Genomic DNA, 15155 nt, shown 5'->3' on the forward strand with positions numbered 1-15155 from the left:
ACTTACATATATTACAAAATTTGTCATTAAAGTGTTCTCTAACTTTATTATCCTCCAATACATAAGAATTTTTTATTTCTATTGTCTATTAAGTTTTTTCTCATTTTTTATAATAATGCCTTTAAATATGCTGTATTTTAATAATATCTTTAAATATACACTCTGTAAATATACTATATTTCTACCTATTGCTTTTTTATGGTGGCATTTATTGTTTTGATTTTTAAATATTACTACCCAGCACAGGATAAAGTCTCAATAAATGTTTAGGTAATTAATAACAATGAATTATTTAATAATCTTTGCTGGCAGAAAAAACTCTTTTCCCTTCAAGAAGAACAGACACTTGAGAAGCAGGACCTTATGAGAAAGAAAGCAATCTATTCCCTAGCACTGGCAGAAATGGAGAAACCACTGCTTAAACTAGAAGAAGAAGCTGAAAAAATCAAAACTTGCCACCAAGAACATGCTGACGTAAGCATTTATCATTAATCCAGAAACTAATTTGCAGGAATATTTAGGTCGCTAAATCATTTATGCAATTTACAGTATCATTTGGAAAATTAGGATTTCATATCGGAAGAAGTAAAAGCATGGACAAAATAAGCAACTATTCTAGGACCACACAAGTGGTCTACAGTGGAATTACATAGCAAAACAGTATTAATGCTGTTTCCTGGAACCCTTTACTTAGAATATACCTAGGAAAAGCAAATTCCAAATGAATGAGTGGTGATTTTTCTGGTATGATTACCCACTGTAGGGAATTTAATTCAAAGTCTTCACTGCTTGTTAGTAAAATTCCAAAGCTGTGCTTGTTCAAATATGAAAGATAATGCGTCCTGACATTTTCATGGTAAATTTGTGATGTGTATAGATGAAGTGAAGACAGCTGGGATAAAAAATAAGCAAATGTTGATAAAATATTTTCAGAACAACAAGTTTATGGCAGTAACTGATATTACTAGCCCTTCCCAAAAAAAGATTTAATAGAAAAAATATGTATACATCATATCATTAGTCTTTTGAAGAAGTAGAAGGTGTGGTAAGAGTTATACATTCTTGTCCTCAGCTGAAGGGAGAACACGCATATATTCGTTTGGGGCATTTTGGCAACAGAATTGTCTTTTATTTGCAAATGATGATGTGACTTTGTATTTGTAGACTGTACTACTTTTCAGAATTTCATTTATTAAAAACTTTGTGATTTTCAGTTTCCTTATTATGAAATTTTATTTTGATCTTCAAAGCATCTCTCTAAAATAAGCAAGAGAGAATTTAGCTGTAACATAGAATGAGACAACTTGAGCCTACCTGCATGAAGCAACTTGTACAAGGGCATAAACCATGGAAACAACAAATTCTGAGTGTACATCTCAACTTAGGACTTCCAGTGCTTATCCCAGCGCTCCCGTAATGAATATATAACCAGTATTAAGAACCAGTGAGATAAATTATTTTAACAATGGCTCCTCCTTACATTAATGATAGGAGTTTATTAGTTACATCAAAGCCTTGGTGTAATCATCTGAGAATAATAATGAATACCAGAAAAGATTAATGACTTTTATTCTTTTATTTTATACTAGCCACTGTTTTCTACTTTCTTGTAGTCCAGTAATCAATTTGGTTTATTATTCTTTAGCGGTGTATAAATTATGAACACTATTAATTTAGCATAAATTCTTGGAAGAATAAGTTTTCACACACTATAATGAGTACTGAAAATTTGGAGTTTTAATTTTGATTAAAATGTTTAAATATTGTCAGGAAAATTTATTATTTCGATGTGAGTTTATTAGTTATTACTTAGCTAAAATTGATTAGCATTTTATTTTCTTTTGTTATTCAAGTTGATATTAGGATTATGGATATCATAGTATGTTTTTGTAATTCATGTGTGGTCATCCTTTCCTTTTACACCAAAATATATGTTGTTGTTATTAAAATAGTCGCTTGGGAACTATCAATCCTAAACCCAGACAATTGGACTATTAATATTGCACATCTTAATTTCTAAATTGTCCTATAGTTGCTAGATGAAGTACTTGAGAAGAGAGGAGAAGTTAAAAGAAATGTAGAAAAAACTAAGAAAAAATTGCAAAGAAAGGGGAAGAAAACCCAGGATGCAATAATAAAAACTGAGGTAAGAAATTTAATGTCAAAAATTTATTTTGAATTTGCAGCCTCTTCATGTAAATGAAAACTATTCCAGCAAATTTAATTTTAGATGAGTGTCTGTCATTTATAATTGGTTGCAGTAAATTGATTTTGCATCCATGTGTGCACACAGGGGTGCCCACGTGTACCTACACACACACACACACAGACACAGAGTCTCTGTGTCTTCATTTTCTTTCTTACAGTGTCTTTCCCACTGGGCTAGTGTATCTTCCCATTACCTTTCCTAAATTCCTAGAGGGATTTGTAGTGTCTTAGACAGTACCATGTTTCTGAAGATGAGACCAGTGTACAGACTAAAGCATTTGTTAATATCTGACATGTTACCCTCAAGCTGGTATGTAGGCTGCGTGAACCAACTGGCTGTATATCAGAGGGCTTTAACATACCATTTAAAGCATTGTCTTTAACTTTCCATCCTCTGAATATATTTTAAAGGTAGCACCAATAGCTACTACTAGTCAGACAAGACTTAGAGACTGAACAACAACCACCACCACCAAGAGGATTTGTCAGTGAACAGCATATGGGCCATGAGGTAGAGGTGCGATTGTGTTTAAATAAAGCTAAACCTAGGGCTACAAAAGAAATATTTTTAAACATTACCAAGGAAAACAATATGTATAATAATAATAACATGTTAATGTTTTACATTTTTAAGAAATATTTTGCATGATTATAAGTGCTCAGACCTATTAACTAATTTCATCTTCATGATAATTCTATGAAGAGTGTGCTATTATTATCTCCATTCTGTGGTTGAAGAATCTGATGCACAGTTTTTTAATTAACTTGCTCAGTTTCACACACCTTCTTAATGATGGTGTTGAGATTCATTATATCTGGCGCTAGAATCTATCTATGCTCTTAACTATTACATTATACTGGTCAAATCATACAGGTTACTTTTTGACCCTAATAAAGTAAAATCATAACTCAATACCAACATTATAACAAAAAATGATATGTAGACCACTGGAAATATTTTTAATCACGTTTTCATTATTTACTTCTGTGTTAAGAATATTTAGAAATACAATTTACATTTTACTTACAAGTGACTGATGATAAAGTATAAGGCAAAATTTATGAGATGGGCCAGTGTTACAATTTGGTATTACCAATAAAGTATTTTGGTAAAAACAACTGAAAGTATTTGGCATACCTACTAAAGGCAAAGAGAACATATTATGAGAAGAATTATAAGAGGCATAATTATATACAAAATTGCATAACAATTTATCTTAAAATCTTGATGAATTGTATAATTTATCTATAAAAGACAAAAAAGCATCACTACGAACAAAGCTAGTGGAGATGCTGGAATTCCAGTTGAGCTATTCCAAATCCTGAAAGATTATGCTGTGAAAGAGCTGCACTCAATATGCCAGCAAATTTGGAAAACTCAGCAGTGGCCACAGGACTGGAAAAGGTCAGTTTTCATTCCAATCCCAAAGAAAGGCAATGCCAAAGAATGCTCAAACTACTGCACAATTGCACTCACCTCACATGCTAGTAAAGTAATGCTCAAAATTCTCCAAGCCAGGCTTCAGCAATATGTGAACCATGAACTTCCTGATGTTCAAGCTGGTTTTATAAAAGGCAGAGGAACCAGAGATCAAATTGCCAACATCCACTGGATCATGGAAAAAGCAAGAGAGTTCCAGAAAAACATCTATTTCTGCTTTATTGACTATGCCAAAGCCTTTGACTGTGTGGATCACAATCAACTGTGGAAAATTCTGAAAGAGATGGGAATACCAGACCACCTGACCTGCCTCTTGAGAAATTTGTATGCAGGTCAGGAAGCAACAGTTAGAACTGGACATGGAACAATGACTGGTTCCAAATAGGAAAAGGAGTTCATCAAGGCTGTATATTGTCACCCTGTTTATTTAACTTATATGCAGAGTACATCATGAGAAACGTTGGACTGCAAGAAACACAAGCTGGAATCAAGATTGCCGGGAGAAATATCAATCACCTCAAATATGCAGATGACACCACCCTTATGGCAGAAAGTGAAGAGGAACTCAAAAGCCTCTTGATGAAAGTGAAAGTGGAGAGTGAAAAAGTTGACTTAAAGCTCAACATTCAGAAAACGAAGATCATGGCATCCGGTCCCATCACTTCATGGGAAATAGATGGGGAAACAGTGGAAACAGTGTCAAACTTTATTTTGGGGGGCTCCAAAATCACTGCAGATGGTGACTGCAGCCATGAAATTAAAAGATGCTTACTCCTTGGAAGGAAAGTTATGACCAACCTAGATAGCATATTTAAAAGCAGAGACATTACTTTGCCAACAAAGGTTCGTCTAGTCAAGGCTATGGTTTTTCCTGTGGTCGTGTATGGATGTGAGAGTTGGACTGTGAAGAAGGCTGAGTGCCGAAGAATTGATGCTTTTGAACTGTGGTGTTGGAGAAGACTCTTTTTTTTTTTTTTTTTAATTTTATTTTATTTTTAAACTTTACATAATTGTATTAGTTTTGCCAAATATCAAAATGAATCCACCACAGGTATACATGTGTTCCCCATCCTGAACCCTCCTCCCTCCTCCCTCCCCATACCATCCCTCTGGGTCGTCCCAGTGCACTAGCCCCAAGCATCCAGTATCGTGCATCGAACCTGGACTGGCAACTCGTTTCTTACATGATATTTTACATGTTACAATGTCATTCTCCCAAATCTTCCCACCCTCTCCCTCTCCCACAGAGTCCATAAGACTGTTCTATACATCAGTGTCTCTTTTGCTGTCTCGTACACAGGGTTATTGTTACCATCTTTCTAAATTCCATATATATGCGTTAGAATACTGTATTTATGTTTTTCCTTCTGGCTTACTTCACTCTGTATAATAGGCTCCAGTTTCATCCACCTCATTAGAACTGATTCAAATGTATTCTTTTTAATGGCTGAGTAATACTCCATTGTATATATGTACCACAGCTTTCTTATCCATTCATCTGCTGATGGACATCTAGGTTGCTTCCATGTCTTGGCTATTATAAACAGTGCTGCGATGAACATTGGGGTACACGTGTCTCTTTCCCTTCTGGTTTCCTCAGTGTGTATGCCCAGCAGTGGGGTTGCTGGATCATAAGGCAGTTCTATTTCCAGTTTTTTAAGGAATCTCCACACTGTTCTCCATAGTGGCTGTACTAGTTTGCATTCCCACCAACAGTGTAAGAGGGTTCCCTTTTCTCCACACCCTCTCCAGCATTTATTATTTGTAGACTTTTGGATCGCAGCCATTCTGACTGGTGTGAAATGGTACCTCATAGTGGTTTTGATTTGCATTTCTCTGATAATGAGTGATGTTGAGCATCTTTTCATGTGTTTGTTAGCCATCTGTATGTCTTTTTTGGAGAAATGTCTATTTAGTTCTTTGGCCCATTTTTTGATTGGGTCGTTTATTTTTCTGGAGTTGAGCTGTAGGAGTTGCTTGTATATTTTTGAGATTAGTTGTTTGTCGGTTGCTTCATTTGCTATTATTTTCTCCCATTCTGAAGGCTGTCTTTTCACCTTGCTAATAGTTTCCTTTGATGTGCAGAAGCTTTTAAGGTTAATTAGGTCCCATTTGTTTATTTTTGCTTTTATTTCCAATATTCTGGGAGGTGGGTCATAGAGGATCCTGCTGTGATGTATGTCGGAGAGTGTTTTGCCTATGTTCTCCTCTAGGAGTTTTATAGTTTCTGGTCTTACGTTTAGATCTTTAATCCATTTTGAGTTTATTTTTTGGAGAAGACTCTTGAGAGTCCCTTGGACTGCAAGGAGATCCAACCAGTCCATTCTGAAGGAGATCAGCCCTGGGATTACTTTGGAAGGAATGATGCTAAAGCTGAAACTCCAGTACTTTGGCCACCTCAAGCGAAGAGTTGACTCATTGGAAAAGACTCTGATGCTGGGAGGGATTGGGGGCAGGAGGAGAAGGGGACGACAGAGGATGAGATGGCTGGATGGCATCACTGACTTGATGGACGTGAGTCTGGGTGAACTCCAGGAGTTGGTGATGGACAGGGAGGCCTGGCGTGCTGCGATTCATGGGGTCACAAGGAGTTGGACACGACTGAGTGACTGATCTGATCTGAAGAAAAAATTAGCAAAAATAGATCAATAACAATAAAATTGGTGTAATTTTAGTAAAGGCAAGGACAAACATAGATACTTTATAAGCCTCCCTACAAAAACCAGGTTCAGAGCATAAGAAGGCATGGAAAGTGTTTAAATTTATTATGTTAAAATATAACCCTGAAACCATAACTGAAAAATACATAAGTGATCTCACTTATGAACATAAATGACAGTTTAAAATATATTGTGAATTGAATTTTGCAATATGCTGAAAAGAATATACTATGCAAAATAAGACTCTTTTGATGAATGTGATGATGACTCAACAAAAATATATAGTTCACTGCATGTACAGAAATGAAAGTTCACTTAAAATAAAATTGATAAAATTCAAAAGCCACTTTTATTTTTTTAAAAAAGACTTAACTTGATAACATGTGTAATAGTATCTACCAGTATCTTCCAGCAGACATGATGTTTAATTATAAATCATTATGTGCATTTCCATTAACATCAGGGTAAAAGCATTCAGGCCAGCTCTCACTACCCAGCATACTACTGTTCTTAATAACAAAGCACTTGTAACATGTGTCACAAAAGAGAAAACATATGTGTTCAAGACTGCAGTGGAATGCCTCCAGAGTTCTTCTATCCACATCTTCATATTTGCTAAAATATTAATTAAAAATTGCCAAAGATGGTATATCTAACAAATACAAATAAATTTCAGTGGAAAACATGGCTGAATACCTTGTGTGTGTGCTCAGCATCATAGAAGTTACTAAGAGTTGGAGGATTAGAGAAGAAGGCTTCTTTGTCTTTTGTTTGTCCTTCACATTAATTTGTCTTTCCAATTACCGTTGAGTACTTCAATTCAGTTCAGTTCAGTTCAGTCGCTCAGTCGTGTCCAACTCCTTAAGACCCCATGAATCGCAGCATTCAAAAGCATCAATTCTTCGGTGCTCAGCCTTCTTCACAGTCCAACTCTCACATCCATACATGACCACAGGAAAAACCATAGCCTTGAGTAGATGGACCTTTGTTGGCAAAGTAATGTCTCTGCTTTTCAATATGCTATCTAGGTTGGTCATAACTTTCCTTCCAAGGAGTAAGCGTCTTTTAATTTCATGGCTGCAATCACCATCTGCAGTGATTTTGGAGCCCAGAAAAATAAAGTCTGACACTGTTTCCACTGTTTCCCCATCTATTTCCCATGAAGTGATGGGACTAGATGCCATGATCTTCGTTTTCTGAATGTTGAGCTTTAAGCCAACTTTTTCACTTAAAATGTCTTAAATATTGTTGGAAGTTTCTGGAGTTGGGGAAGTAAAAGGAGAACTTGGTTCACTCAAGAAATACATCATCTTGTTGGGATCAGACAGCCTTAATATACTGTGAGCAGAACCATGACAGCAGTGTAATAGTGTGGGAAGAGTCAAGCAGGAGTAAACACAGATGAATCGAGGGCATCCAGGAGGATTTTTCAGAGGAGGTGATGTGTAAGAACAAGAACTACTAATAGAAAAACCGGAGGTTGAATATTTGCCTTGCTATGATGTTGTAGACAACAGAGATGATATACACAAAAAGGCTAAAAGAATAATTGGCGCTAGAAGCATTTAACAAATGGTTCCCATTACTTTTATTATTATATAGTTTTTAATTTGATGAAGAAATTAAGTTAGGACATTTTAGAAATAGACCTTGTGTTTGCAAAGCAAAGAGGTCATGGGAGAATGCTATGTGTTTGTGGAATTGCAAGCACTTTGGCATGACCAGAGAGCAGATTACCTGTTAATAAGACTGAAAAAAGATTAAGTTAGTGAGAAGGCTAATGCCTAGATGAAGGAATGCCTGTGTGTCATGCTGTGGAACTCTATTCTAAAGGAAATTGCAGACATTATTAATAGCATATGTTAAGTCCTCATTATGTTGATTGGTATATAAACAGTACTATGTGTTCCCGGCAGCTCAGATGGTAAAGAATCTGCCTGCAATGCAGGAGACCTGGGTTTGATGCCTGGGTCAGGAAGATCCCCTGGAGAAGAGAATGGCTTTCCTTCTCCTTCAGTATTCTTTCCTGGAGTATTCCATGGACAGAGGAGCCTGGCGGGCTACAGTTCACAGGGTCACAAAGATTTGACTGAGTAATTGACGCCTTCACTTTCACTTTTCATAGCAGCATTGCTACCCTCTAAGAACCTAAGTTAGACAAATAATTTTATCTTTTACTCTGCATAAACATTCAGTCATGGCCCAAGCTAAATAGTATTACTGAATTTTTGCTATGTTTAGCCCCATATTAAATCTTAGGTGTAGAACCTGGAAATAGTACATTTAGATAATGTGAAAACATTAATTAAATCTTAAATAAATATTTAAAATTTTATTTGAAATTAATAATTTAGAATCTGAATATAATTTGTATTATCTACTATTTTGAAAATATGTGGTTTCATAGTTTTTTAGATAAAGTAATTAAAAATGTTGTATAGTAAAGCATTAATTAACTTTGTTTCAGATTTCCAGAACCTTCCAAGTCTAGGCATGAAACTGTCTTTGGGTGGAGAGCCTCAAAATTGCTGAAACATGTTACCAGGCTAGAGAAAAAAATGACCCCCCCAAATTATAAATGTGTTGTTTATGCCTAAATTCCAATTTGCTCTGGTGACACTTCAGCATTCATAAAGGCTCACTAATGGTTCTTGGGGTCTCCCAATTTTGCATACTCAGGATACACAGACATATACTCTTGATTGACATGTGGCATCTAACAATTTCTTTTCTCATTGTGGGATATCTCTAATATTTTTGATGCCATGGAAGGGGATATGGTGCTCACATTTATCAAAGCCTCACTATGAGTGAGTGGGTGAAAGTCACTCAGTTGTGTCCAGCTCTTTGCAACTGCATGGACTATGCAGTCCATGGAATTCTCCAAGTCAGAATGCTGGAGTGGGTAGCCTTTCCCTTCTCCAGGGGATCTTCCCAACCCAGGGATCAAACCCAGGTCTCCCACATTGCCAGTGGATTCTTTACCCACTGAGCCACAAGGGAAGTCCAAGAATACTGGAGTGGGTAGCGTATCCCTTCTTCAGTAGATCTTCCCGAACCAGGAATTGAACCAGGGTCTCCTGCATTGCAGGAAGATTCTTTACTAACTGAGCTATCAGGGAAGCCTGATGTTGCCTATGAAAAGCAACAGATATACTTTTTGCTTTTCACCGCTGTCAGCAGAAAGTGCACTGTCTCTTTCCTTTACTGTAAAATCTCTGGCACCACCTTCAGCATCACTGAATTGGTGGTCTAAGTTGTTGACACCGTTGCTTCTGAAATCTCAGTTTCCCATGAAAATCTTCATTTAAGATTTAAGGCGTTTATGGAATCTGAACTGAAAGTCAAGAGTAGTAGAGAACATGCCGGACCCACAGTTGCCCATTGTCTCTGACTCGTTCCTACTTATTTTTACCCATATTTGTGCCTTTTCACACTTTTTTTAGGTTTAATTTTCTCCTAGAAATAACATAATATTTTAGGGGGTCCATTGAAGAATCCTTGTCAGCTGGCTTGACTATATTCTGGTAGCAAACAAACAAACCCAAATCATCTCATTTATTAGTGGAAAAATTCCAGAGCTTCCAGAAAAAAAAAAATAAAAGTGAATGTTATGAAAATTCAAATACAGTACTCAGTGTTCCAAATCTTGGACAAAGAGAAGATTTTTATAGGAAAATAAGTATACAAGGTTAGCAATTCATTCTTCTTGAAACCTGTAAGAATAGAGAAAGAATTATGAAGCATGTGAGGGGAAAATGGAGGAAAATAGGAGCAAAGGGAGCAGCTGAGACTGGAATCCATTGCTAGAAGTTGGGCCAGATGTGGAGTCAGAAACCTGCATTGAGTTGATCACACAGTCAGGAAATCAGCCAGTCAATGTAGACACCAACAGCCATGAAGGGGTCATGCAAAAAAAGACACCAAATCAGATCTCCAGTCTTGGATTGGACCAGCCAGCCTTGGGGAATTATGCTGGTATTAAACATTGACCTCTTTTTCTTAAACCTCAGAACAATATATATTCATGCCTGCCTTCAGGATACATGTTTCATAACCAGTGACCACATGCTGACATATTAAAAGACATGTCCTTCAGGTGTGCAGATGTGTGTGGGTGGGCAGGGCAGGAGATGAGTTAGTGCAGAGTAGAGAGGGAGAGAGAATTGATGGTTCTAACCCATCTTTTAGGAAACCTGATCAGATGTAATGCTCGAGGAAAGAACATAAACCTGAATTGTTGTTTGCTTTGATTAGATGTAGAGCCTCTTGATAAAAGTAAAAGAGGAGGGTGAAAAAGTTGGCTTAAAACTCAACATTCAGAAACTAAGATCATTGCATCTGGTCCCATCACTTCATGGCAAATAGATGGGGAAACAATGGAAACAGTGAGAGACTTAATTTTTTGGTGTTCCAAAATCACTGCAGGTAGTGACTGCAGCCATGAAATTAAAAGACCCTTGCTCCTTGGAAGAAAAGTTATGACCAACCTAGACAGCATATTAAAAAGCAGAGACATTACTTCGCCAACAAAGGTCTGTCTAGTCAAAGCTATGGTTTTTCCAGTAGTCATGTATGGATGTGAGAGTTGAACTAGAAAGAAAGCTGAGCACCAAAGAATTGATGTTTTTGAACTGTGGTGTTGGAGAAGACTCTTGAGAGTCCCTTGGACTGCAAGGAGATCCAACCAGTCCATCCTAAAGGAAATCAGTCCTGAATATTCATTGGAAGGACTGATGCTGAAGCTGAAACTCCAATACTTTGGCCACCTGATGCAAGAACCAACTCATTGGAAAAGACCCTAATGCTGGGAAAGATTGAAGGTGAGAGGAGAAGGGAAAAAACAGGATGAGATGGTTGGATGGCATCACTGATGCAATGGACATGAGTTCGGGTAAGCTCCAGGAGTTGGTGATGGACAGGGAAGCCTGGCATGCTGCACTCCATGGGGTCACAAAGAGTCAGACATGACTGAGTGAATGAACTGAGCTGATTCTCTTGTTTCCCCAAATGCCTTTATTTTTAATTGAAGGAAAATTGCTTCACAATAATGTGTTGGCCTCTGCCATACATCAACATGAGTTAGCCATAGGTATACATGTGTCCCCTCCCTCTTTAACTACTGTTTGCTTTTAATTGCTTACATGGCCAAAAACTATTTGTGTTCCTAAATTGCAAGAATTTGAAACTTCTAGTATTTAAAATACTCCTGATTTTTTCCCCCAGGATAAACGCTCACAAATTTTTAAAGAAATAGAGACCACTAAAAGTAAAACAATTGTTTATCATTCAAAAATCATTCAACTGAATAAGAACTTAGAACAAAAAGAAAAAGAAAAGATTGCTTTTGATCACACACTTGACTATTTAAAGTAAGTACTTTAAATTTATCGAAATATTAAACACTTACTATATCAGTTATAAAAGAGATGTGATCAAATTTCCCTGTTTAAAATTTATTCCTGGAATGATATATACTTTCTGTCATGATCTGGTGTGAAATATACAGGTGATATTTTATAATTTTTGTATAAACACATGATTATAAATTGCTTTCATTTTTTGTTGCTCCTCTGGGTTTATTCTTATTTAAACAACTTCTAATGTTTCTCCTTTTCCAAGCATAAGAATTTTTATTTGTTATGAAATTCATAATCTCTCCCACTAATTTTAGTATTTCTCACTTATATGAAATGGTTAATAATATATGTTTTTTTTTTCACCCAACCTTTTTTTTAATTATTTTTATGTTTAAACTTTACAATATTGTATTAGTTTTGCCAAATATTGAAATGAATCCGCCACAGGTATACCTGTGTTCCCCATCCTGAACCCTTCTCCCTCCTCCCTCCCCATACCCTCCCTCTGGGTCTTCCCAGTGCACCAGCCCCAAGCATCCAGTATCATGCATCAAACCTGGACTGGTGACTCGTTTCATACATGATATTATACATGTTTCACTGCTATTCTCCCAAATCTCCCCACCCTCTCCCTCTCCCACAGAGTCCATAAGACTGATCTATACATCAGTGTCTCTTTTGCCGTGTCGTACACAGGGTTATTGTTAGCATCTTTCTAAATTCCATATATATGCGTTAGTATACTGTATTGGTGTTTTTCCTTCTGGCTTACTTCACTCTGTATAATAGGTTCCAGTTTCATCCATCTCATTAGAACTGATTCAAATGTATTCTTTTTAATGGCTGAGTAATACTCCATTGTGTATATGTACCACAGCTTTCTTATCCATTCATCTGCTGATGGGCATCTAGGTTGCTTCCATGTCCTGGCTATTATAAACAGTGCTGCGATGAACATTGGGGTACACGTGTCTCTTTCCCTTCTGGTTTCCTCAGTGTGTATGCCCAGCAGTGGGATTGCTGGATCATAAGGCAGTTCTATTTCCAGTCTTTTAAGGAATCTCCACACTGTTCTCCATAGTGGCTGTACTAGTTTGCATTCCCACCTACAGTGTAAGAGGGTTCCCTTTTCTCCACACCCTCTCCAGCATTTATTGCTTGTAGACTTATGGATCACAGCCATTCTGACTGGTGTGAAATGGTACCTCATAGTGGTTTTGATTTGCATTTCTCTGATAATGAGTGATGTTGAGCATCTTTTCATGTGTTTGTTAGCCTTCTGTATGTCTTCTTTGGAGAAATATCTATTTAGTTCTTTGGCCCATTTTTTGATTGGGTCATTTATTTTTCTGGAGTTGAGCTGTAGGAGTTGCTTGTATATTTTTGAGATTAGTTGTTTGTCCGTTGCTTCATTTACTATTATTTTCTCCCATTCTGAAGGCTGCCTTTTTACCTTGCTAATAGTTTCCTTTGTTGTGCAGAAGCTTTTAAGGTTAATTAGGTCCCATTTGTTTATTTTTGCTTTTATTTCCAATATTCTGGGAGGTGGGTCATAGAGGATCCTGCTGTGATGTATGTCAGAGAGTGTTTTGCCTATGTTCTCCTCTAGGAGTTTTATAGTTTCTGGTCTTACGTTGAGATCTTTAATCCATTTTGAGTTTATTTTTGTGTATGGTGTTAGAAAGTGTTCTAGTTTCATTCTTTTACAAGTGGTTGACCAGTTTTCCCAGCACCACTTGTTAAAGAGATTGTCTTTAATCCATTGTATATTCTTGCCTCCTTTGTCAAAGATAAGGTGTCCATATGTGCATGGATTTATCTCTGGGCTTTCTATTTTGTTCCATTGATCAATATTTCTGTCTTTGTGCCAGTACCATACCGTCTTGATAACTGTGGCTTTGTAGTAGAGCCTGAAGTCAGATAGGTTGATTCCTCCAGTTCCATTCTTCTTTCTCAAGATAGCTTTGGCTATTCGAGGTTTTTTGTATTTCCATACAAATTGTGAAATTATTTGTTGTAGCTCTGTGAAGAATACTGTTGGTAGCTTGATAGGGATTGCATTGAATCTATAAATTGCTTTGGGTAGTATACTCATTTTCACTATATTGATTCTTCCAATCCATGAACATGGTATATTTCTCCATCTATTAGTGTCCTCTTTGATTTCTTTCACCAGTGTTTTATAGTTTTCTATATATAGGTCTTTAGTTTCTTTAGGTAGATATATTCCTAAGTATTTTATTCTTTCTGTTGCAATGGTGAATGGAATTGTTTCCTTAATTTCTCTTTCAGTTTTCTCATTATTAGTGTATAGGAATGCAAGGGATTTCTGTGTGTTGATTTTATATCCTACAACTTTACTATAATCATTGATTAGTTCTAGTAATTTTCTGGTGGAGTCTTTAGGGTTTTCTATGTAGAGCATCATGTCATCTGCAAATAGTGAGAATTTTACTTCTTCTTTTCCAATTTGGATTCCTTTTATTTCTTTTTCTGCTCTGATTGCTGTGGCCAAAACTTCCAAAACTATGTTGAATAGTAATGGTGAAAGTGGGCACCCTTGTCTTGTTCCTGACTTTAGAGGAAATGCTTTCAATTTTTCACCATTGAGGATAATGTTTGCTGTGGGTTTGTCATATATAGCTTTTATTATGTTGAGGTATGTTCCTTCTATTCCTGCTTTCTGGAGAGTTTTTATCATAAATGGATGTTGAATTTTGTCAAAGGCTTTCTCTGCATCTATCGAGATAATCATATGGTTTTTATTTTTCAATTTGTTAATGTGGTGTATAACATTGATTGATTTGCAGATATGGAAGAATCCTTGCATCCCTGGGATAAAGCCCACTTGGTCATGGTGTATGATCTTTTTAGTGTGTTGTTGGATTCTGATTGCTAGAATTTTGTTAAGGATTTTTGCATCTATGTTCATCAGTGATATTGGCCCGTAGTTTTCTTTTTTTGTGGGATCTTTGTCAGGTTTTGGTATTAGGGTGATGGTGGCCTCATAGAATGAGTTTGGAAGTTTACCTTCCTCTGCAATATTCTGGAAGAGTTTGAGCAGGATAGGTATTAGCTCTTCTCTAAATTTTTGGTAGAATTCAGCTGTGAAGCCGTCTGGACCTGGGCTTTTGTTTGCTGGAAGATTCTTGATTACAGTTTCAATTTCCATGCTTATGATAGGTCTGTTAAGATTTTCTATTTCTTCCTGGTCCAGTTTTGGAAAGTTGTACTTTTCTAAGAATTTGTCCATTTCTTCCACGTTGTCCATTTTATTGGCATATAATTGTTGATAGTAGTCTCTTATTATCCTTTGTATTTCTGTGTTGTCTGTTGTGATCTCTCCATTTTCATTTCTAATTTTATTGATTTGATTTTTCTCCCTTTGTTTCTTGATGAGTCTGGCTAATGGTTTGTCAATTTTATTTATCCTTTCAAAGAACCAGCTTTTGGCTTTGTTGATTTTTGCTATGGTCTCTTTTGTTT

The 15155-nt window shown here is 36.5% G+C and overlaps 1 protein-coding gene across 1 annotated transcript in view; it reads left to right on the plus strand.

Annotated features, from left to right (window-relative positions):
• Positions 1 to 15155, plus strand: part of CCDC178 (coiled-coil domain containing 178) — a 417287-nt gene that overhangs the window by 151344 nt on the left and 250788 nt on the right. Inside the window, exons 15-17 of the mRNA XM_070778765.1 lie at positions 313 to 474; positions 2033 to 2146; positions 11536 to 11681. Coding sequence (XP_070634866.1) covers positions 313 to 474; positions 2033 to 2146; positions 11536 to 11681 — 422 coding nt within the window. The remainder of the gene's footprint in view (positions 1 to 312; positions 475 to 2032; positions 2147 to 11535; positions 11682 to 15155) is intronic.

The sequence above is a fragment of the Bos indicus genome, chromosome 24, assembly GCF_029378745.1.
Source record: "Bos indicus isolate NIAB-ARS_2022 breed Sahiwal x Tharparkar chromosome 24, NIAB-ARS_B.indTharparkar_mat_pri_1.0, whole genome shotgun sequence".
In the NCBI taxonomy this organism is placed as follows: domain Eukaryota; kingdom Metazoa; phylum Chordata; class Mammalia; order Artiodactyla; family Bovidae; genus Bos; species Bos indicus.